Here is a 24518-nt window from a genome sequence, read left to right on the forward strand (position 1 = left end):
AGTGATAGTTTTCCCCTTTGTTATTGTACTTTTCGGCCCCTAATTTGTATAGTTCCTTTTTATAGTTTCTTTATTGATAATTCTCAATTGTTTTCTTGATTTCCTTTCATTTTTTAAGCGTATTTGAGACAGTTGATTTAAAAACCTTGGGGCCAGGTGCAGTGAGTGGCTCATGCCTATAATCTCACCACTGTGGGAGACGGAGACAGGAGGATCACTTGAAGCTAGGAGTTTGAAACCAGCCTGGGCAAAAGATCCTGTCTCCAAAGAATAGAAAGATCCTGTCTCCAAAAAATAAAAATAAAAAAATTAGCCAGGTCATTTAAAATCTGCCTTTTCTTCCTGCTTGTACTGAGTGTAGGGATCAGTTAAAGCTTAGGGCCTTCTCAGGTCTTCTCTGAACATGCAACTTGACCTGGGCATTCTCATGGCTTTCTAAATTCCCCAGAATACACAGTGCTTTTGAATGACCTAATTTCCCTAAGAAATTCTCTCCACTGCTTTTCCTCTCAGGCTTTAGGCACTCCTTTGTTTACCTCGACTGTAATTTTTCTGCCCCAGCTGTCAGCAGTTGTTCATTTGCCTGATGAGAAATGCCCTCCACTTTTCCACCTTGAGTTAGGAGTTAGAGGAAACAAAGGCAAGTGTCTTGTGTAAGTCCTTCCGGTTGCCCCAGACAGGTTAAAATATAATCTTTCAAGAATAAGACCTCTCTTTTTTCTAGGAACCAGGGACTAGGTTCCATGCTGAAAATGTGGGCTGCTGTCTTCAAGACTGCTGTAGAACTAAAGAAGAGAATGGGGAGAGGGTGAGTAAATCACAGAGAAGCTTGTCTTCTGTTTTTAGATTTCCTTTTTCTTGATTCCGCATGTGCTTAGTGGCTATAAACCTTTGACTGTTTTCCAGAGTTCTGTCAGAGTTGTTTCTGAATGTTTTTGCTTGATTTTCCAATGTTTCTGTGGAGGAACAGGTCCTTGAAACTACCTACTTTGCCATTTTTGCTGATGCCACTCAGTTATTTTTTGAGGGCCTGACACTGTATATGAAAATTCGTAGAGCTAATTTATGACTCGGGATGTTAAAATTCTTTTGCTTTGTCAGGCAGTTAAATTAGCATTCTTTTTAAAACAGTCATGGAACGAGATGACTTAAAGCTGGACTTCAGGCCACGTGAGGACCAATGTATTTCTGATTAATCTTCCACCTAAAGTGTAGCCCCTTGGAGTGTGACTAAAACCTTGCAACGTTTACCACGGCCCTTCTTCCATGGTGGTACCTGTGTACAAGTTTATTTTAGGAAAGTTAGTACAGCTTGCATAACTCATTGACAGAAATGAAATTATGGAGCAAACAAGTAGAAGTGCTGAAACTAAATTTATTAATGGATTTACCAAGGGGGGTAGTTTATTAGATATTATCCATAGGTTATATTGACATCTGATTTTGCAGAGAAATTACGTCCATTATTTTTACTAAGATAATTAATACTTCTGAAGGTAAATTTAGTTCCTATAAGTAGCATATTTTTAAATTCTCCAATAAGGTTTGGTTTTACTTAACTATTAAAGTCAAATGTTTCTAAAATTTATACACTAAACTTGATATGGGCACAAAATGTATTCTTTGGACATATTCCCTCTAAGTGCTCTAGTTCTTCATGCTGAAACATCTCAACTTCCAAAAATATGGTTGCCAGATCGAAAATGCCAGGGCCCTCCTAAGGGTTAAGATCTCAAGAAAAAATATATATATACACGTATTTTATTATATACGAACAAGGAACACCAAAAAGTTTCATCAGGTAAACAAAAGAATATGAATTATAGACATAAATAGTAGTTTCAAAAAGTCCTTAAATCATTGTGACCTTCTCCAAAAGACACAGGCCTTAGAGTGAGGCTGCATAACCATTAATCAGAACTCTAGGTATGGGAGAGCTCATTGCTCTCCCATAATAGCAATTTAAATTCTGGAGAAGTGGGCTTTTTGTGAACTCTGCGGGGCTAATATGTTAGGCCTCATAACAAAAAATGAAATGCTTTCTTATCTATGGGAAACAAAAATATTGAAGGAAGGGATACTTCTAAGGTTATGTTTATTGTTGACAGTGATTTTAGATAACCACTAAAAAGTGTTAAAGATTTCTTTGTAAATTCTGGCTATCTCTCATAACAAGGATACCTTTTGTAGCTATACAAATGGTTTGGTGAAAAATAAAAAGGGAGAAATTGAGCTGGGGGAAGTCTAGGGAGGCAAGGCAAGCAAACACAAACTTAATTAAATCACAGCAAGAAAAGAAATGAGATGGTTTTTTCCAAGGCCAAGTTTTGATGATATTTACCTATGTAAGTTCAAGCACAGAAGACCAATACAATTCCTATATATTCCTCATTTAATAATGTACAATTTTTTTCATTTTTTATAAAAAAGCTACATTATATGAAAAGCTAGAAATATATATTTGCTAAATGCATATTCCAAATGAAACCCAACTTAATACACAGTGAACTTTAGGATGACAGAAAAATGGGTAGATATTAAGTTCAATAAAGTTTACAGTACTATCTTGCCTTAATCAATTCTTTAAAAATCTATATACAAGGCTCAAGTTCTGGGGTTTCAGGTTTTAGTCTTAATGTTTCTTTAAAATAAAATCTCTGACCCTCAAGTTAACTAAAGATTTATCTGGGCCCGTAGAGGTAATCTGCTCTTTGTAGCAGAGTGCTCTGTAGTTTCTTCCACTTTAGACCTCTCCACTGGATTAATGCCTCTGTTTTCTTTGTCTTTTCCATGTGACTTTTTATGCTGTGGATATAAGTAGAGAAATTAAGTCAACATAAAATAACATTTGACACACATTAGCTATACTCTAACTTCAGAAAAATTTTAGCACAAGTTTGAGCCAACAATTTATTTGGCAAGTAGAGGTGCATGCCCTCCTTTTTAATTTTATTTATTTATTTTTTTGCTTAGAGACAGGGTCTCACTCTTGTCACCCAGGCTAGAGTGTAATGGTATGATCATAGCTCACTGCAGCCTCAAACTCCTGGGCTCAAACAATCCCCCAACCCATCCTCCTGAGTTGCTCAGGTGCATGCCACCACACCAGCTAATTTTTTTTGTAGAGGCAAGGTCTCACTATGTTGCCCAGGCTGGTCTGGAACTCCTGGCCTCAAGTGATCCTCCCACTTTAAGTTTCCCAAAGTGCTGGAATTACAGGCATGAGCCACTACACTCAGCCAGATACCTTCTTTATTTTACCACTAATGAAAGAAGTAGGCTGAAAGAAATACTAATTTTTTGCATTATTTCTTAAGACAGAATTACAGATTTAGTGGTTCTTATCAGGGAGTGATTTTGCCTTCCAGGGAACATTTGGTAATATCTAGAGACATTTTTAGTTGTTACAACTAGGGAGTGCTACTAAGTAGGAGCCAAGGATGCAGCTCCACATAGCAAGATCCACATGAAAGCCCACCACAACAAAGAATTATCTAGTTTAACATATCAGTAGTGCTGCCCTCAAAGAACCCTGCTCTAGGGAAACAAAGATTTGCTATAGTGCAAAAAAAGCAAATTCTACTTTAAGTAGAGATGCTGATATATGGACTACCTTAAGACACTTTTACTTATTTAAAAATCGTATTTTATCTTTTTAAAAACTCAATTCCTATTCCTTATTTGGGAGTTATATTTTGCTGGAATCTTCCTCCTTGCCTATAGAAAACATTGAGACTGGGGACATTCACTGTACAATCAATTATCAATGCTGAGACAAATCATAAACCAACTTTTAAAGTTTTAAACCCAGAATAACTCCCTTATCAGACGGCTATTAAAGAAAAGGTCATTTCTGGACTTCAGCTGAAAGTCTAAAACTCAATCCCAAATCTTTTCTGATACTGTAGGGATTTCCTTGCTCTAGCTGAATCACTAAGGCCAGCCTTCAAAATGCCACAAATGATAATAATGAAAAGATTTCTGACCAGGTATTATTAAGTGGTCACTAAGGTTCTTTTATCTTTCCCTCTTTTCCTAACTTCATAAGATTAAAGAGAGGGATGAAAAACTGAAAGAAATATATTTACTATTCTATAATAGTAAAGAATAAAGCAAAAGGTAGGAAGAATTTTAGGATAAAATTACCAGAGATAGACACAGAGGAATTTAAGAGAATCTAAAGTGAACTTTTAAGAGTTGAATCAGGGATAGAATCTTCAGACCTTGAGGGAAAGACCTATAAGTCTATTAAAAACAGGTACATATCAGAAGTGGCAATTCAACTGTAAAATGTAGATATCAATGTCCTTCATAAGGAAATTCTTACTTCACACACTCTGCCTTAGCTTGTATCTTCAAATTAGAGGGAAACACACTAGGCAATTTATAGAGCTGTGCTCCCAATAGAGTTAAAAGGGGGGTGGGAATAGTTCACAAGATTTAATTGCATAGGATCAGAGTAGGCAAGGAGCTCAGGGAGTTTGGAGGAATAGGTAACAAGAGAAGAGCCTCAGGTAAGAGAAACAGAACCTAAGAAGCCTCCAGTTTCTCAATCTTTTAAACCTCTTAGTCTTCAAAGTCTGATTGTGGCCAGAGATGGGCTCTAAGACCGTGTGAAACGTAGAGGGGGAAGATAGAAATGACTGCTCTCAGTATCCATTCTGAGTATATAGGTAGCAGAATGGGGATAATTATAATAGCTAAAGATAACTACTGTGTTTCCCCGAAAATAAGACAGAGTCATATATTTATTTTTCCTCAAAAAGAGACTCTAGGGCTTATTTTCAGGGGATGTGTTATTTTTTTTAAGTACAGTACAACAATCTACATTTATTCAAATATAGTTCAAATATAGTTAAGTCATCTTCTGGAACATCATCATAACTCTCCAAACCCCAAATTCCATCCTGAATTTCTTGCAACTCTATTTCCTTTAGAACCATTGGCCCCAATCTCTCATGTCGAGCAACAGAGCTCTCATGGGGCAGATGAGAAGGGCCGCTCATCTTCTTTACCACGAAATGCATGGGTTGTGCAGATACAATGTGTAGCCATGTCCATCACTAGGTCTTATTTTCCGGGTAGGGCTTATATTGCGCACATGGTTAGAAATCCTGCTAGGGCTTATTTTATGGGTAGGTTTTATTTTCAGGGAAACACAGTAGCTGAGGATATAGTTAAGTAAAATTTTGCCTTTATTTATTCTATAGAAACCCCATTATCAATATTAGATTTGTGTAAGTAATTTAAATTGGAAAAGTTAATAAACCATGCCAAAGGAATGACTGAAAAGTTTTGCTGTTCTTCTCACGAAGAGTATTGCCTTTATATAGAGTAGTAAGCGAATGACTTACATCAGATGTGGGTTATCTGATATAATATAATCAGGTACCTGGAAAAATGGAACTCCACCAATTGATGAACAATCCACACTAGCCTCTACAGGTGGCTCTTGACTTAGAGCTTCTTCAATGTATTGCCTCAGAACTGCCTTTTCTATATCCATGTCCTAAAATAAGAAGCTGGATGAGTGACAAGGTCCAAGGGCATAAAAATCATCATGAAAGTAAAGGCAGTTTTCTTCTTTAAATTTAACACAGTGCTTGTTGTATAAAAGTTAAACCTCAACAAAATTAGCAGAAAGTATACAAATAATAATCCCTTGACTCTATGTCTTTTATATAGAGTAGAGGTTCCTATATAAAATGTTAATAAACAGAATATAAATATGATTATAATTATCTACTAGTCTAGTAATTGAAAAACTGATAAGATTAGAAGAAACAAGCCTAAGGGACAGACAACTGTCATTAATGAGCGGCAGGGGAAGATTGAAGGGCACACAATAAAATTCTTCACATAAAGCTAACCACATCAAGAGTTTATAGGAGAGTTCTAAAATTATGCTGCTTTAAATTTTACCTGACTGGTCTCTTCTTTATTATTCCCTGAACAGTTTACCATCATGAACAGCTCAGGCTGCTTCCTTTCCAATTGATCAAGAAGATGTTCACGAGGTTCAGTTCTCACCAGTGTTGATGGGTATAAGTAATTTTTCCTTTGTGGTGTCATACCTTTAGTGGACATTAGGTAAGTAGGAAAAATTATTCTGAGATATAAATACAATTTTCTTTAAAATGCTAAAACTTACACTTCCAAGTGAGTCTTGTCTTCCAAAAATATTATACAATTGCCATACATGAGAATCACTCTTGTTACCTATGAGGCACACATTGCTTGCAACTAATAATACTTTCTAGTTTGACAACTGACCTTAAATAAATAGACTTGACTATTTTCAAGATCCATCCTACTCTCAAAATATGAAGTTTTCCATCTCTGAGGATGTACAAAAGATGTGTTATAGACTCTAAGAGTACAGATTTCCCAACATGATTACTTTGATAGGAGTAATCATTTTACTATAAATGTGGCTTGGTGGTAATTATTAACCAGCTACATTTCTTTAACCAGTAAATATTAACCAGTTACATTTCTTTAAAATGAGCTCATGCTTTCATAACTTACAAATGCATTTGCCTTTTCACTCAGTATTTACATTCCCAATTTCATTGAAAAATGAACTTAAATCTTACAAGTCTTTCGGTGAAAAAATAAACCAACATTCTGTAGCACAATCTCCTTTTATAACTGCTTTAAAAAAAACAGCTTTGAGGTATAATTTTACATGCCATAAAATTCACTCATTTAAAGTGTATAACTCAATGATTTTTAATGAATTTACAGGGTATGCAACTATCATCACAATCCAGGGAAGAATCCAGTTATTCATTCTGTGTAAAACAGCTTGTTACACTTCTTCCATGAAGGCCTCCCTCAATCATGGCCTACACTGGGCTTTGCCATATCTGATCTCTCAAAATGGTGATTTCTAAATGCCATGACAAAATGAAAGAGATACAATAAAATGCACAATGTGGTGAACTTTGCATTAAACTAGATTTAGTCAATCATATCCTTCCAATATTTTGGGCACTAAAACATCCTCTTACAGACAGTGCTGGGTAAATGGTCAGTTTTTGCTTTGAAAATGTTTTTCTTAACAAAGTCAGTTCCCTGAATGTTTGTGAAATTTTGCTGAATTGCAATGTCCAAATTTCTAGGAGTACATTATCACCTATATCATGACACCTAATGCTTGATTAAAACAGCTTTGGGGTTCCAGTTTTTTCATATTTGAGTTGATTATTGTGAGATGGCAAATTCCCATCAGGCAATGACAGGACCTAGTTTTTCCGAATATCTGACACTGTACTGGGTTAAGTTCAACTTCAAAAAATTTAACAATTCTATTTCCCTTTTAAATTACCTGTTGGGATATCAAGTTTCAGATCCTGTTGCAGAAAGCAATTAAGCTTAGTCAAACCAACTTTTATAGTTTCATTAAGTTCTAGATTTTGTGCTATCAATTTTTCTTCATCAATAGTTATCTGATCAAGAAAAACGTTACGCTGGTTCTCATTAGTTGCTTTATGTCCACGAAATTTTTCAGTGATCTCTGAATTTGAAGCCTCACAACATTGGCTTACAACCTGTAAATGATGCAAATAAGTTTTCTCATTACTAATATTAAAGTTGTCAGTCCTTTATTCACTATGTCATTTTTCCTTACCTTGAAATTTTCCCTAATAAAAGTTCTATAAACACATACAAAAATAAAGAAAACAGTTTAAGTAATCCCTTGTATTCATTACCCAGCACATTTACCAACACATAGGATACAAATGAAACAAGATTAGCCACTTCCTCCTCAGACCCAGGATTATTTTGAAGCAAATCCTGTATCGTTTCATCCATTTACTTCAGCATATATCTCTTCAAGTTAAGAGCATTTTAAGACCACTATCACATCTAAAAAGTATAACATTAATTCCTTCATATCAAAATGTCTAGTCAATGTTCAAATTTTACCTATCGTCTCGAACATGTATCAAAATTAGTTTGTTTGAACCAGAATTCATCACTAGATTTGATGGTTAGGTCTTAAATACTTGACTATTTAATTTATTGTCCAAACTGGGACACTTTTTAGAGTAAAAGGGCCCATTCTTATTAATTACCCCAACACAACAAGGACTATCTAGGCAAAGTAGGACTTAAGGCCCTCTAGAGTCTTAAGTCTCTTCTGATCTACAGTTATCCTTCCTTATATTTTTTTTCTCTTGAAAAAAATTTTTATTGTTGAAGAAACCAGGTCTCTATTGAATATCTCAAATTCTGGATTTGACTAACTGATCTATGCTTTATTTTCTTATTCTTGTGTTTTTTGAGACAGGGTCTCACTCTGTTGCCTAGGCTGGAATACAATGACACGATCATAGCTCACTGCAGCCTCAAATTCCTAGGCTCAAGGGGTCCTGCTTCAGCCTCCTGAGTAGCTTGGACTATAGGCATATGCCACTGCAACTAGCCTTGTATTTTCTATAAACTGGTTATTAAATCTAAAGGCTTGATCTAATTCAGGTTTAATATTTTGGTAAGAATATTTCATAGGTGGTACTGAAAGCACATGTCTAGTTGTGTCTCTCTTGTTAAGATTAATCAGTAGGTTCACGTATGGTTACCCTATTAATTATAAAGTTTGCCATCAGCTTTAGATCAAATGGTTTAAGCAGCCATTAATGTCCACAGGGGTTATTTCATTAGGAGTTGCAAAATGGTGATATATTAATTCTATCATTTCTTCTCCACTTTATTATTTGAGAATCTACAAAATACTTTTCTTCATTAATTATCCTGTTGAACCAAAGATATGGTTCTTTCAGGAAAGACAGATAGATGCTATATTGTTTCTTTATTGACAAGTTTCAGAGTAATGCATTGCTTCCCTAGAATGATCCAAAGGAGCTTATGGGCCAGGCGTGGTGGCTCACGCCTGTAATCCTAAGCACTCTGGAAGGCCAAGGCAGGCGGATTGCTCAAGGTCAGAAGTTCAAAACCAGCCTGAGCAAGCGCCAGACCCCATCTCTACTAAAAATAGAAAGAAATTAATTGATCAACTGAAAATATATGTACAAAAAATTAGCTGGGCATGGTGGTGCATGCCTGTAGTCCCAGCTACTCAGGAGGCTGAGGCATGAGGCAGCAGGATTGCTTGAGCCCAGGAGTTTGAGGTTGCTGTGAGCTAGGCTGATGCCATGGCACTTACTCTAGCTTGGGCAACAGAGTAAGACTCTGTCAAAAAAAAAAAAAAAAAAGAAAAAAGAAAGAAAGAAAAAAAAGAAAAGAAAAGAGGCTTATGAAATGTGTATGAATTCATGAGCTTTAATATATTTGATGTGTTTTAAATCCACTATAGCCATTATTCTTTTTGATGCTCAAATTATACGACCTTTGAACAGGGAAAGGTTGGCTACTAAGTCCTTTTGACACAATCCTAGTAATTTTTAATAGCTTCCTTACTTTCTGATATGATAAGATCTCTAGGCTCATTTTTTACACATTTTCTGCCTTAAACTTGAAGTCAGCTATTTCTCCATGAACTCTGGTTCCTTTTAGGGAAAAGAGCTTATACAGCTTAAAATACTTACTTATTCTTTGTACCTAGTTCCTGAGAATGTTAGTAAAATCCGTGTATTGCACAGAAAGAAAAAACTAAGTCACAAAGGACTCATGCAAGTGTTAAGTTCAAGCAAACCCACAAACCTATCAAGTATCCTTTGAGCCACCAGAACAATATCCTAAACACTTAAAGCAATAATAGGTCTGACTGTACCTGGAGAAGAGCAAAAATCATATATAAGTGGAAGGTATTATATATCAAAAGACAGGGTGCTCCCTTCCCTGAGAAAACTGATAAGTCAAAAATCAAGGATAGATACAGGACAGAAACTGGACAAATGTTAAATTAACGTCAAGATTTAGAAGACATTATATCAAGCATGAAACAAGATCATGTATAAGCACATCAAGTATTATACTTAGAAGTTTTAAATCATTATATCTTAAAATACAATTTGTTTTGAAGCCAGTTCTTAGCTAGGAAATTTAATTTTCTGGTTATTACTATTCTCCCCAAAATAGGTTCCAATTTACCTCCAGTAAGTTCTGAAGTTCCTGTTCCTTTTTATTTAAGCAGGATATCCACTGTTCAGAAAAATGCACTGTGTTTGTATTCAGAGACTCACATCTCTGATCAGTCTCTTGAGATATTTTTTCCAGGTTGCTACTGAGTTTATCACAGTGCTTCACAGACTCTTCAACCAATGTTATACCTTCTTGGTTAAAATGTCTGAGTTCCTGTGACAAGCCATCAGAATCAGCACAAAATTTTTTGCTGTGAAAAGTTGTTTTGTTGATAATATCCTTAGATTTCCTGCAAGAAAGGAGAATGACATTGTTGAAACTGAAAACTAAGACTAAAAGGATATATAGTTTCTGTAGATCACACAGCCCTAAGATAGCAGATTTGAATGCAGGCTGTCTGGCTCCAGGGCCCAAGGTCTTAAGGAATCTTCTACATTGATGATGGATGCTTTGGCCAGTGTCTTTTCACAGCAGACTGACATCACATCTGTCATTAAATGACATTTGAAAAGATCATCTTTCCTCATGAAACCTTTCCCAGCCCTCCAGATTTGATGCTTTCCTTTGTACCTTTTACAGTATTATACAGTTATCAAAATGAAATTTATCTACTTGTTTTATTCCTCTTACTAAACTGTTACTTCAGGACATCTCTGACAGCCTCTGGTCTAGTCCCTAAATTGGCCAATTTGTCCATTATTCTGTTATGAAGCAGTTTCCCTTGCCTAGTACATAAAATAAATCATAAACATTATAAAAGTTATTTTACAAAGTCAACTATAAACTTTTCTAATAATTAAAAGAAATCATATCTGGGTATGACAAATTATACATACAGAAAAATGTGACAGAAACTTGATATAAAACTAACATCAGTTAAAATATACACTTAAAATTCATTGATGATTTCCTCCTCTCAGTGTGTTTCCCTATAGCATTCAAAGCCATCTCACAGGACCACAGAGTTAAACCCTAGTGAATGAAAGTTACTCTCTATTATTGCTAGATGGTACACCATGTGGGTAAACTAAGTAAGTAAACATGTTCAAAACCAAACCTACAAATTAAGTGGAAGTGGCTGAAAAAGGAAAAGAAAGTTAAGTGGTAAATTTGGACACTATCAACATAAATCACTCCCCACAAAGAACTTACAACCAGTGGGAAGATGAGATTTAGTCAAAAGTGGCTACATATAAAAAAAAAAAAAAAAAAAAAAAAAAAAAAAAAAAAAAGTGGCTACATACCATGACAATCAATGCCAAAGGTTCAGTGTACATAAATATCACCTAGATTCATGGGTCATTTTACACAGAGCACCACACACTGATAAACAATGATGTGGATAATTAATGTCAGAAAGACAGGAAAAATGACTTGCATAGGCCTTAAGAAAGTATATCATAGCTCACTTCCCACTTCAATCCTGCTCTAGTTATTCCCTCTAAAGCTAAGGAATGAGCCAGAAATCCATTAGCCTGGACACTAGGAATAAAAAGTAGGAAATACTTTCTAGATTCAGAATCTACAAAAAGTTCACAATAGAATATGCTATACTGAATAGGATCGACAACAGGGCTGAAAAACAGTTGACAGACATTAGGTAGTGACATATATATGTGATGGCTAGAATTCCAGAGCAACACTGCTCAATAGAAATATAATGTGAGTCACATATATAATTTCAAATTTTCTAGTGGACATATTAAAAAAGAAAACAGGCTAGGCACGGTGGCTCCTGCTTGTAATCCTAGGTACTCTGGGAAGCCAAGGCAGGAGGATTGCTTAAGCTCAGGGATTTAAGACCAGCCCGAGCAAAAGCAAGACCTGTCACTACAAAAAACAGAACAGTTAGCTGGGCATGGTGGTGTGTGCCTGTAGTCCCAGCTACTTGGGAGGCTGAGGCAAGAGGATTGTTTAAGCCCAGGAGTTTGAGGTTGCAGTGAGCTATGATGATACTGCTGCACTCTACCCAGGGCGACAGAGCAAGACTCTGTCTCAAAGAAAATAGATAAAGCAATTCAAGTAACAATGTATTAGGTATATGTATATAACACATGTACCAGTAAGATACGTGAAAAAACAACACAGACATGGGAAGAAGGAAATGGGAATGTATTTATAAGGTCCTTTCATTACATGTCAAATTATTTGATAGTGGATTTAAATTATTTAAAAATGTAAGCTGAGCATGGTGGCTCATGCCTGTAATGCTATCACCTTGGGAGGCAGAGACAGGAAGATCACTTGAGGCCAGGAGTTCGAGACCAGCCTGGGCAAAAGCAAGGCCTGTCTCTACAAAACATAGAAAAAAATTAGCCAGGCAAGGTGGTGCATACCTATAGTCCCAGCTCCACAGGAGGCTGAGGCAAGAAGACCACTTGAGCCCAGGAGTTGGAGTTTACAGTGAGCTATGATGATGCCACTGCACTCTAGCCTAGGCAACAGAGACTCTATCTCAAAAAAAAAAAAAAAAAGATATTATAAATCCTAGAAAAACCACAAAAAAAGGTAATAAAGTATAAACAAGTTAATGGAAGAGATAAAATGAAAACATAAAAATGCTCAATTTATGGCCGGGCGAGGTGGCTCACGCCTGTAATCCTAGCACTTTGGGAGGCCGAGGAGGGCAGATTGCTCAAGGTAAGGAGTTCGAAACCAGCCTGAGCGAGACCCCGTCTCTACCAAAAATAGAAAGAAATTAATTGACCAACTAAAAATATATATACAAAAAATTGGCCGGGCATGGTGGCGCATGCCTGTAGTCCCAGCTACTTGGGAGGCTGAGGCAGGAGGATCGCTTGAGCCCAGGAGATTGAGGTTGCTGTGAGCGAGGCTGATGCCATGGCACTCACTCTAGCCTGGGCAACAAAGTGAGACTCTGTCTCAAAAAACAAAACAAAACAAAAAAAATGCTCAATTTAAATTAGGAAAGGCAAAAAGAGGAAAAAAGAAATAAAGAACAAATAATGCAACAAATAAAAATAGCAAAATGGCAGATTTTAATACAACTATATCAATACTCATTTTAAATGTGAATGGTCTAAACAAATCAGTTGAAAGTTATAGATTGTTGGACAAAGTAGATTTCAGAACAAGAAAGATTATCAGGAATAAAAGGGATATTACATAATGATAAAGGGGTCAATTCTCTAAGGAGACATAACAATCCTAAATGTATGTGTAGCCAAGAAAAGAGTATCAAAAATACCTGAGGCAAAAACTGATAGAACTAACAAGAGAAATAAAAAACATCTACAATTACAGTTGGAGATTTCAACGCTCCTATCTTAGTAACTGATAGAACAAGTAGGCAGAAACTCAGTAAAGATATAGATGAATAGCACTATCTATCAACTTGACCTAAATGACATGTATAGAATACTTCATCCAACAAAAAATACAAATTTTTGTCATGTGGTAAGCACATAAAGCATACATAACACACACAGGCTCTGAAAATTAAACTGTCAATGGAATCACAGCCCACAAAACTGAGCCAGAACCTGTACACTAAAACTAAAAAGGGTAAATGCCTGCTAAAAAAGAAGACTTAAATGGGATCCTGAATCTCCTAACATAATACCCAAAATGTTCAAGATACAATCAAAAATCACTCATCATATATCAAGAACCAGGAAAATCACAAATTGAATAAAAAGACAATCAAAGATGCCAACAATGAGAAAACTCAGGTGATAAAGGATTTTAAAGCAGCCATCTTAAACATGCTTCAACAAGCAATTAAAACTTTCCTGAAAAATAAAATATTTCATTGAACAGGCTCGACAGTAGGTTAGAGATGACCAAGGAAGACTCAGTGAACGTGAAGACAGATCAATAGAATTTACCCAATCTGAACAACAAACAGGGAAAAAATTATATATATATATGAGAAATATGTATGTGTGTGTGCGCACGCACGTGCATATCTCCCCCATCAGGGACCATAATAAAAAATCTAACATTTGTGTCATCAAAGTCATAGGTGCAGAGGGGAAAGAGTATGGGACTGAAAAATATTCAAAAACTAATAGATGAAAATTTCCCAACTTTGGTGAAAGGCAGAATAAGCCTACAGATTTAAGAAGTGGAACAATCCCCAAACAAAATAAACTCAAAGAAAGAAATAAATAAGTATACACAATATAATCATATTTCTAAACACTAAAGACAGAAAAAAATCTTGAAAGCAACTGCAGAGAAATTGCCTATAGGGGAAGAATTACTTGAATGACGATGGACTTCTCATCTTGTAGAGACCAGAAGGAGACGGAAAAACATATCTCAAATACTTAAGAAAAAAAAAAAAGAAATGTCAACCCTGAATTCTATATCCAGTGAAAATAGCTTTTAGGAATGAAGGAGAAATCAGAACATTCTCAGACAAAGGAAAACAGAATTTGTGGCTAGCAGACTTACGTTTAAAGACTAAAAAGTTCTCCACAGCAAAGGAAGCTTGGAACTTCAGGAAGGAACAATTACATAGGCAAAAATAGAGGTAAATATAATAGAATAGCTTTCTCCTCATGAGTTTAGAATATTCACAGGCAAAAAATTGAACCTTGACAAATATCATGTTACATAAAAATTTTAAATGGATGATGGATTTAAATGTAAAACATAAAATTGTAAAACTCCTAAAAGAAAACATAGGTCTGACTGGAGGTATGGTAAGTATGCAGGATTGGCAAGCAGTGAGGTTCTGAAAGCAACATTAAACTCTAGGATGGGAATCAGCACGCTTTTTCTTTAAAAAGCCAGATAGCAAATATCTTAGGCTTATGGTGCAATGACTTTGATGCAATGACTTAACTCTGCCATTGAAGTGTAAAGGTAGCCAAAGACAACCAAAGGGAACGTATAAATAAATGGGCATGGCTGTTTCCAGTGAAGTTATTTACAATAACTAACAGGCATCCAGCCTGCCAGCCATAGTTTACCAAATCCTGCTCTAGTTAGTAAATGTGTTTTTTACCAGTGATACAGGTTAGAAATTGTGAAATTACTTAATGTGTATTCTGAGATTGAGGAAGTAAGAAAATAGATTCAGGATAAGAACCAGAATCTGTCTGAAAAGGGAGCACAAGTGGAATGGAAAGAAATTTATGTGCATGCATACATACACATACACACACACATACATAATAAAATAGCAACATACGAGAAATTTGGTTGAAAGTATACAAAGGACTTAATTGTAGTACTGAAAACTTTCTTCTGAAATAACTGTAGACTTACAGAAGAGTTTAAAAGAATTTAAAAATCGCTTACTGCTGTATACTTTCTTGGATACCACCAAGTGGTTTCTGGATGTTTTCACACTTTTCCTCCAAAGCACAGAATCTCTCTGTCCAGAGACTGATTAACTGGCAAAGTTCCTATAAGAAAGGTATGGGAAGGAGAAGAGACTTAAAATTATGACACTTGAACATTTTTTCTATAAATGACTGATGATAAGAAGTATTCTCTATAGGTGAAGTTACACAAATCCTTGACAAGAGATCTTTAATTCCATCTCTCTCCCACAGGAAAGTAGTGGAAGTGATATCGAAAGGATAATATAGGGAATTTTTTTTTTACAACAATACATGGGGGGGGGTATAGGGATTTTTAAAAAGCAAATATTTAGCAAATATTTCTATTTTAACTATTAGTAACAAATTAATTTCAGTGTACCTCAAAAGTAGTTAAACAAACCTGGATGTCATATTATGTTTAAGAACTTTAACAGATCCAGTTGATTTTTGACTCATAACACTACCAGAAGGGAAGATTAATGCTGATAACCTAATGGTCAAGTAATCCAATAGAATTATGGATTAATGGAGCTGAATAATTTTACAGAATCTAGTTGGATCATATTAATAAAATGTAAATAGAGTCTTATCTTTGCTCATATTTGACATCTTTAAAAACAAGCTCTTATAGGCACACAACATGCTACATTGCAAAATGAAGAAGCTGCACTAAAGACCAAGGAGGAGCTGAAAATGTATATAGCATTCTTGTTCACTGATCAGTCTGTTGCTTGGCCATTATCTTTGAATAACACATCAGCTGACAAAAAATGTCTAACATTCTGATTATGAATAAAGGCTGTCAGTAAGGCCGGGCGCAGTGGCTCACGCCTGTAATCCTAGCACTCTGGGAGGCTGAGGCAGGCGGATTGCTCAAGGTCAGGAGTTCGAAACCAGTCTGAGCAAGAGCAAGACCTCGTCTCTACTATAAATAAAAAAGAAATTAATTGGCCAACTAATATACATAGAAAAAATTAGCTGGGCATGGTGGTGCATGCCTGTAGTCCCAGCTACTCGGGAGGCTGAGGCAGGAGGATGACTTGAGCCCAGGAGTTTGAGGTTGCTGTGAGCTAGGCTGACGCTATGGCACTCACTCTAGCCTGGGCAACAAAGCGAGACTCTGTCTCCAAAAAAAAAAAAAAAAAAAGGCTGTCAGTATTTTTACTAGTCTAGAAGTAGGGGGTAATAATGTAGGTATTGTCAGATTTATCTACATGTCAATGTGTTCAAGTTTTTACATAATTGTTTTATTAGTGTTCATTTCTAGTTGTAGAAAACCTAAGAAATAGCTCACTTAATGAACTTGCTTCCTTATAGCCAGGAAGTCATTAGATACTTTTCAGATCAAGGTTTTTGTTTTGATTTCTTAGTCAGTTGTCTACCAATTTTAAGCATTTCAAAACAGTTAATTTACAAAAAGCATACAGCCTTAGAATATATACCTAAAAAGTTCTTGACAGGTTTAAGGCAAATACGCCATGCATAGGTCTGAGAAACTATTGCAATTTTAAATTGCCAAGAAACATAAGAGCAACCCAAAAATGGATGCCTTTCAGGCAATATGATCACCATCACCATCTACAGATGATGTAAATCTATTAGATGCTCATAAGATCTGTTTCCTCTCTAGAAAACTGAGCTAGTAATAGAATATATAAATATATATATAGGCAGGAGGAATAAACACATAGTAAGTTGCTCAATAAATATTAACTATTATTTTTACTATTTTTTGATGTCAATCCTCTCCGTTTCATGCTTAACAAATAGAAAATTAATAATCTTATTTTAAAGTTGCTTTAGGCTGGGCGCTGGTAGCTCACACCTATAATCCTAGCACTCTGGGAGGCCAAGGAGGTGGGTGGATCTTTGAGCTCAGGAGTTCGAGACCAGCCTGAGCAAGAGCGAGACCCTGTCTCTACTAAAAACAGAAAGAAATTATTTGGCCAACTAAAAATATATAGAAAAAAATTAGCCAGGCATGGTGGTGCATGCCTGTAGTCCCAGCTACTCAGGAGGCTGAGGCAGGAGGATCGCTTAAGTCCAGGAATTTGAGGTTGCAGTGAGCCAGGCTGACGCCACGGCACTCTACTCTGGGCAATAGAGTGAGACTCTGTCTCAAAAATAAATAAATAAAATAAAGTTGCTTTAACCCTTACCTAAAAGTGTTGGATGTGTTTTCTTCTTTCCTTTTGAGTGATATGGATATGAATTCCTTCCCTATCATTTTCCAAAGAAAAATAACTCTACTCCTAAGTCATGTCAATAGTTTTATTGACCAAAGGGTTCTGCCATATCATAATAGGCTCATTTGATAAAACTTTAGATGTTCATTACTAAAATTTTAAGAATACCAGAAGTTGTTTTCCATATACCTAATATTTATAGATTATGGTTTGGAGGTTTGGTTTGGCTTAAAGCGTCATATACTAAGGAGGATAAATCATGAATTACATTTATAACCAGTCAATAAAAATTAAACTTATATTAATTTACTATACTTCAAATGTCATCAATGAGATAGACATAAGAAGAGAAAGCAGGTCTTGGTTTCTGAAAGGTAATAATTATCTATGTCATCCTAGAAAAATAACTTACCAAGTTACAATGTAGCTACATGTTCACTTTAAATGTTATAACCATTTTCCTCTAAGGGTATGTTTCTCCAGATTCACCTTTCACCTTGATGTGAGGAAAGGACTGTTTTGTTTATTATACAGTGCTTCAGCATAGGCTTCTACATGTAGCAAATCCTTAAACATTAACTGATCAAAAGAAGTATCCTCAATTATTTTACATTGATAACTGTTATAAGCAATAGTGGTTATGGTATTTTTAGGTTTTTAAATTAGTTTTACAACATTCGGATTGTAACATAGATTATTAAAGTCATATTGAGTCATCATAAAACTTTCTTTTATACTCCCCAAGTGAGCTAAACAAGATACCTGTGAATGGGCTTGTTTTATTGTCTTCAGGTCTTCAGTTAAGTTTCTACATTGTTTCTGTGATTCTACCAAGGAAGAAATTGTATTTTCTTGTAGTTCATGTAGATTGTTACAAAGTATACTGAGAAAGCCATCTAATTCCTTTTTCTGATCTTCTATCTTAGAAGAAAAAAGGAAAATTAGTTTCCTTCTTAAACATCAATTTTGAGATATTAAGAACATAACATTTTTTTACCTTATCAGCCACAGTCAATGAGGTCTTAAAAATATGCTTTAGTTGATTATTGATTTTCAATATAGACACCACAGTGGGGGATAAAATCATTTCCAGTGAACTAAGAAGGTCAGTCTTAAGTACATTCTGGTTTAAAAAAAAAACAAATAGATCATTAAAAAGAATATTTTCACTTCCATAATCCTGGTGGGTTAAATGGTAATATCTTAAATACTTTGGTAACTATATATGCACATTAAAATTCTAAGTCTCCATTCTCTATCCTTTATAGTCCACAGAGATAGATCTGTATATCTAGAGTTTATATTCAGAATAAGTCCCTTAGTCTTTCCTCTAGTAATTAAGAAAATGGTCATTTAGTGTAGAATAATTTCTTATCTAATGAAACAGAAGTCAGAAGAATTCAGAAGAGTGAAAAATGACAGTTAATTGATAAGATTTAAGTATTCTACCAGGGGTAGTGGCTCACGCCTATAATCCTAGCATTCTGGGAGGCTGAGGTGGGAGGATCGCTCAAGGTCAGGAGTTTGAGACCAGCCTGAGCAAGAGTCAGACCTGTCTCTACTAAAAATAGAAAAATTAGCAGGGCATGGTGGCATGCACCTGTAATCCCAGCTCCTTCGGAGGCTGAGGCAGGAAGGTTGCTTGAGCCCAGGAGTTTGAGGTTGCTGTGAGCTAGACTGATGCCACAGCACTCTAGCCTAGGCAGCAGAGCAAGACTCTGTCTCAAAAAAAAAAAAAAAAAAAGATTTCAGTATTTCAAACTCTGGGTAAAATGCTATCAAACAGCATCACAGACTACTTTCATGAAAGAAAGAGCAATCAGTGCAGCAAAGTCCATTGTTGTCTCCTTTTAAGAAATTGCCACAGCCATCCTGATTAGTGAGCAACCATCAACACTGAGGCAAGACCCTCCACCAGCAAAAAGATTATGACTTGCTCACGGCTTAGATGAGCATTTGCATTTTTTACGAATAAAGTAAACTTTAATTAAGGTGTATATATTGTTTAAGACATAATGTTATTGTACACTTAAATAGACTTCAGTGTAGTATAAACTTTTATATGCAGTGAGAAACCAAAAAATTTGTGGCTCACTTTATTGCAATTTTTACTTTACTGTGGTGGTCTGAAACTGAACCTGCACCATCTCTAAGGTAAAGCCTGTGCATACAGACCACTGTTTAGTGAATGAAATTAATTTTTGAAGTTAGTACTGACAGAATAAATTTTAACTCTGTGGAATTTTGGTGATTAAAAAAACTTATCAAATAATGTCATATAAGCACTGAATCAAGGCAGCTGGTCAGCTAACATTTGTAGTATTTACTTGGAAAATGTTTAATAAATATTGTTAAATGGTCGGATAAGTGGCTCACGCTTGTAATCCTAGCACTCTGGGAGGTCAAGGCGGGAGGATCATCTGAGCTCAGGAGTTTGAGACCAGCCTGAGCAAGAGCGAGACCCTGTCTCTACTAAAAAATAGAAAAAATTAGCCGGGCATGGTAGCACATGCTTGTAGTCCCAGTTTCTTGGGAGGCTAAGGCAGAAGGATCACCTGAGCCCGGGAGTTTGAGGTTATTGTGAGCTATGCTGACACCACAGCACTCTAACCTGGGCAACAGGGTGAGACTCTATCACAAAAAATAAATAAATAAATATTGTTAAACCCATAAAAGGAGACAGAGAGCTGGTGCAAACAAAAATAAGTGATATGGCCTAGACAAACCATAAAATTACAAAATAAAGAATATATATAAAACAGGTATGAAGGAGGTAATATTAAGTGTAATTAGATGAGTGACTTCTATACAACTGTGGAAAAAGCTTTACAGTTAAGGCTCAGAAAGGCCTGGCCACACAGACCTAACCCCAAGAATTGCTACGTTACTAGAATTCTAAGTTATTTTTCTTGCGCCACCATTATAGATCACTATCATATATTACGGTAGTTTTAACCCTTTGCACTCGGATGTCGAGTGTGACTCGACACAGTTAGCATCGGTAGCAGCTTGTATGTCGAGCCACACTCGACACGTAGTTTCACTGCGGGAGGAAGGGGGATTTTTGTCTATTTTTCCAGTATCTTTTCTTGTTTTCATTAGCATGAAAGGACAAGTAAAATGTAAATGCAGAGATGGTACACTAACTTTGAGGGGTAGATTATTATCCACTAACTTAGAGCAACATTTAGATGGAAAGCTCCATATAATCACACCTCACAAAAAACACAAAGATTGTGTTGTTTGTTCTTTTTTTTTTTTGAGACAGAGTCTCACTTTGTTGCCCAGGCTAGAGTGAGTGCCGTGGCGTCAGCCTAGCTCACAGCAACCTCAAACTCCTGGGCTCAAGCAATCCTGCTGCCTCAGCTTCCCGAGTAGCTGGGACTATAGGCATGCGCCATCATGCCCAGCTAATTTTTTCTATATATATTAGTTGGCCAATTACTTTCTTTCTATTTACAGTAGAGATGGGGTCTGGCTCTTGCTCAGGTTGGTTTGGAACTCCTGAGCTCAAAGGATCCACCCGCCTCGGCCTCCCAGAGAGCTAGGATTACAGGGGTGAGCCACCGCACCCGACCACATTGTTTGTTCTAACAGAAAAACCAAAGGAGGAAGAAGAGAGATGATTTATATTTGCAAAACATGTGAATGTAAACCAGGTCTTCATGTGGGTGAATGTTTCAAAAAATATCACACCATGAAAAATTATAGAGATTAAAAAATTACTCTTTGAATGTATTAATAATTTGAAATATAAAAAAATCCAAATAAATAAATTTATATGAAAAGAAATTCCAGTTTTTTATTCTACTGCTGTGCTTTGTAAAATCTGGGGTATTTAAAAGATTAAATCCCGAGTAGAATAAAGGAATCGAGAAAAAAGCAAGCAAGTGCAAAGGGTTAAAATTAAGTACCCAGTATCCCCTTTTGGTTGGAGGGGGTTGGAGGACCCTTGGAGAAAGGATGACTTATCAATTTCTAGGCCACCTAACAAGTCATAGGTCCCCTGAAATCACGTGATGCTAAACCTGCCCTTTAGTCATTAGAAGGCTCACTAATAACGCCTACTTCTAGTGTTATAAGATATGAGTGAAAAAAGTTTTCAAATATTAATGATATACATTTGGAAATCAATCTTTCTGGGAGGAAAAAACCAGAAATTTGTCTTTACACATATAAACATATTCTCTAATAGTGATATGTCTATCACTGTCTAGCAAAGCTTAAGATGAAATAATGGCAGTTAACATTGTTTTTGAAGACTTATTGAATGTATTTCTTCAAAAATATTTTAAGAGAGGTACTAACAATCAATTCTTGCAGTATGGTTTTACTTTCTGCTGCTAATGATTGTTCTTTTAATATCATATTCAAAATCTGAGAAACAAGAGTAGACACATTTTCTGGAATAGATGTGAGAGATCCAAGTGCTGTTGTAGTAATGGTGTCTAATGCAGAAACACTGGAAGACAGCAGATTACCTATAACAACAACAAAAAAAAGAGGTAAACTTTGACATAAATATATTTAAATACAGTCTGAACCATTTTGAAGAGGCTGGCAAAATTACATCCTTGTGGAATTTACAATAACAAATAAGCTTAAAAGAATTGGTTCACTATATAAGGAAGGAAATATTTTAAATATACATTATATAAGTTTTATAGTGTTCTGTAAGATCTTGACATATTTGTAAATTTATCAGACCCATAACTATAACTCCTAATAAACCAAGAATTAGAATATTCTAAAATTAATCTCTAACTAAAAATAATATACAGTATTATAGTAGGAAAAAAGTTCATAGAAGAAAAGAGAAACTAGAAATCAATACCAAAATTTATAGTGGTTGGCTTAGTGTGACTAGAGCCTTAGTGATTTTTTTATTTTTACATTTCAGGATCTCTAATTTTCTATAAAGAGGATAGTATTTCATAAGGATAGTATTTCATAATAAATAAACTAATACTGAAGAGTTTTCTTCTATAGGGAGATAAAAATGGAATGGTTAAAAATAATGATACACATATTCTGACAATATAAAAAACCTTCAAGATATATATTCCCCAAAGAAAGAAAAGTTATAGAATGTTTATGCACAGAAAACATCTAAAAAGAGACCCAGGAAATGTAACAGTAATACCTATGGGGAATAAACAAGGATCAGGGATAGAGGACTTTTATAAATATATTCTTATTTAATAAATATAACATTTTATAGAAAATGGGGGGGAAACCCTAAGATTTGTTGTAATTCCAAGACAGTAAAAGCATTAATCTCTAGTCTAAACATATAGCATGTACACTGGGGAGGGTATTAGTGGCACTATCACCTGAGTTTACAAAATTAAATTATCAGTTTTGAAATCAGCCTCACACTAAATACATAAACACTAGAATATAAAAGTTTTAACTTACCAAACAAGGTCTTGTGAATTTCTAGCATGGCCTTTTGTTTTGAGCTGCCATCCTTAATTAATTCTTCCATATTACTAAACAGACTATTTAGGTTTTTGCCGAAAACATCCTGAGCTTCTGCATTGTGTTGGTCAATTGCTTTCTTACGATCCAGTTTGGAATGGAGACCAGATACATCTTTTGTAGTTTCTTCAACTGTGCTAAGCAACTATATGATATTTTTAAAAATAAATGTTAAGACAGATATGACAAAAGCAATCTAATGCAAATATCTGTGCTATTAATACATAAGGATTTCTCCTGACAAGAACTAGTAAGTTTTAGACATTGTATCAGATGACATGCTTAATCTCATGCTAATTTATCCAGATGCCCAGGAATGTTTATTTCCTCTCTACTAGCCATCTGTGTAAGCAAGGTAAAGCCATTTTGCCAATTTCCTGCAATAATTATGCTTCCTCAAAAATTTTTTTCCTGTTATGTTCTATTACTTTCTCAAAAGTACACCTAATAAGAAATTAAAGATTTTCAACATCTTCCATCATTAGAAGGTACTGAATTCTTAAGGACTAATTAGGTTCAATCATCACCACAAAGAAAAAGCATCACAAGGTCATTATTCTAAAAATCTACAAAATACATTATGAAGTCATGTTCTATTTTCGAAACTCCAGGAGTAGTTTTTTCTTAAGTCAGAATCTCCAGGAAGAAAAATATGGACGAAATAGTAAAATAATGTTTTTTAAATTGACAGAAATATCATTTGGGGTGAAGAAATAGAATCTCACAATTAATGCTTAAGCATAGAAAGTTACTTCTACCCATTTTCTAATTTCTTTAATGCGAGTACAAATCAAAACAAAGGACAAACCTTGCTAGCAGTATCATGAAGTTTCTCTTCAGTAGTTTCCAAAGCTGATGTGAAATATTCTTCTTTAACAAGTTGTAATTTAGTTTCTTGCAAATGTTTTTGAGTGGTTTCAAGTTCCTGTGTCTTATTTTGCAGGTCAGATTTACACTGGTCAAGTTCATTTTTTTTATCCATAAACAACTCTGTAACCTAAATATATTAAACATTTCTTAAGAATTAAAAAATGCCGATCTGGTTGTTGAGATACCTGGCTAGCCCATAATAATATTAGAAGAATAAAATAAAATTCTTCTAATAATATTAGGAGAATAAAACAAATTACTTCCATATAAAAGTTATAACAAGTTACCAACTAGGTTAGCACATTTTATATGGCACCTGGTTTCTTCCTTCAAAAATTTGAGAATAAATAACTGATCTAGACCGGGCGCGGTGGCTCATCCCTGCAATCCTAGCTCTCTGGGAGGCCGAGGTGGGCGAATTGCTCGAGGTCAGGAGTTTGAATCCAGCCTGAGCAAGAGTGAGACCCCATCTCTACTATAAATAGAAAGAAATTAATTTGTCAACTAATATGTATAGAAAAAATTAGCCAGGCATGGTGGCGCATGCTTGTAGTCCCAGCTACTTGGGAGGCTGAGGCAGAAGGATTGCTTGAGCCCAGAAGTTTGAGGTTGCTGTGAGCTAGGCTGATACCACGGC

General features: G+C 35.4%; 1 protein-coding gene across 1 annotated transcript in view; it reads right to left on the minus strand.

Moving 5' to 3' along the window:
• Nucleotides 1-1363: 1363 nt before the first annotated feature.
• KIF11 (kinesin family member 11) overlaps nucleotides 1364-24518 on the minus strand; it is a 51044-nt gene continuing 27889 nt past the window's right edge. Inside the window, exons 12-22 of the mRNA XM_076009979.1 lie at nucleotides 23820-24008; nucleotides 22949-23156; nucleotides 21839-22011; nucleotides 18528-18653; nucleotides 18293-18451; nucleotides 15319-15425; nucleotides 10057-10336; nucleotides 7331-7553; nucleotides 5923-6074; nucleotides 5393-5509; nucleotides 1364-2805 (exon numbers count right to left, since the gene is read on the minus strand). Of these exons, the coding sequence (XP_075866094.1) occupies nucleotides 2674-2805; nucleotides 5393-5509; nucleotides 5923-6074; nucleotides 7331-7553; nucleotides 10057-10336; nucleotides 15319-15425; nucleotides 18293-18451; nucleotides 18528-18653; nucleotides 21839-22011; nucleotides 22949-23156; nucleotides 23820-24008 (1866 nt within the window). The 3' untranslated portion in view covers nucleotides 1364-2673. The remainder of the gene's footprint in view (nucleotides 2806-5392; nucleotides 5510-5922; nucleotides 6075-7330; nucleotides 7554-10056; nucleotides 10337-15318; nucleotides 15426-18292; nucleotides 18452-18527; nucleotides 18654-21838; nucleotides 22012-22948; nucleotides 23157-23819; nucleotides 24009-24518) is intronic.

Source organism: Microcebus murinus, chromosome 14, assembly GCF_040939455.1.
Source record: "Microcebus murinus isolate Inina chromosome 14, M.murinus_Inina_mat1.0, whole genome shotgun sequence".
NCBI classification, from domain to species: Eukaryota; Metazoa; Chordata; class Mammalia; order Primates; family Cheirogaleidae; genus Microcebus; species Microcebus murinus.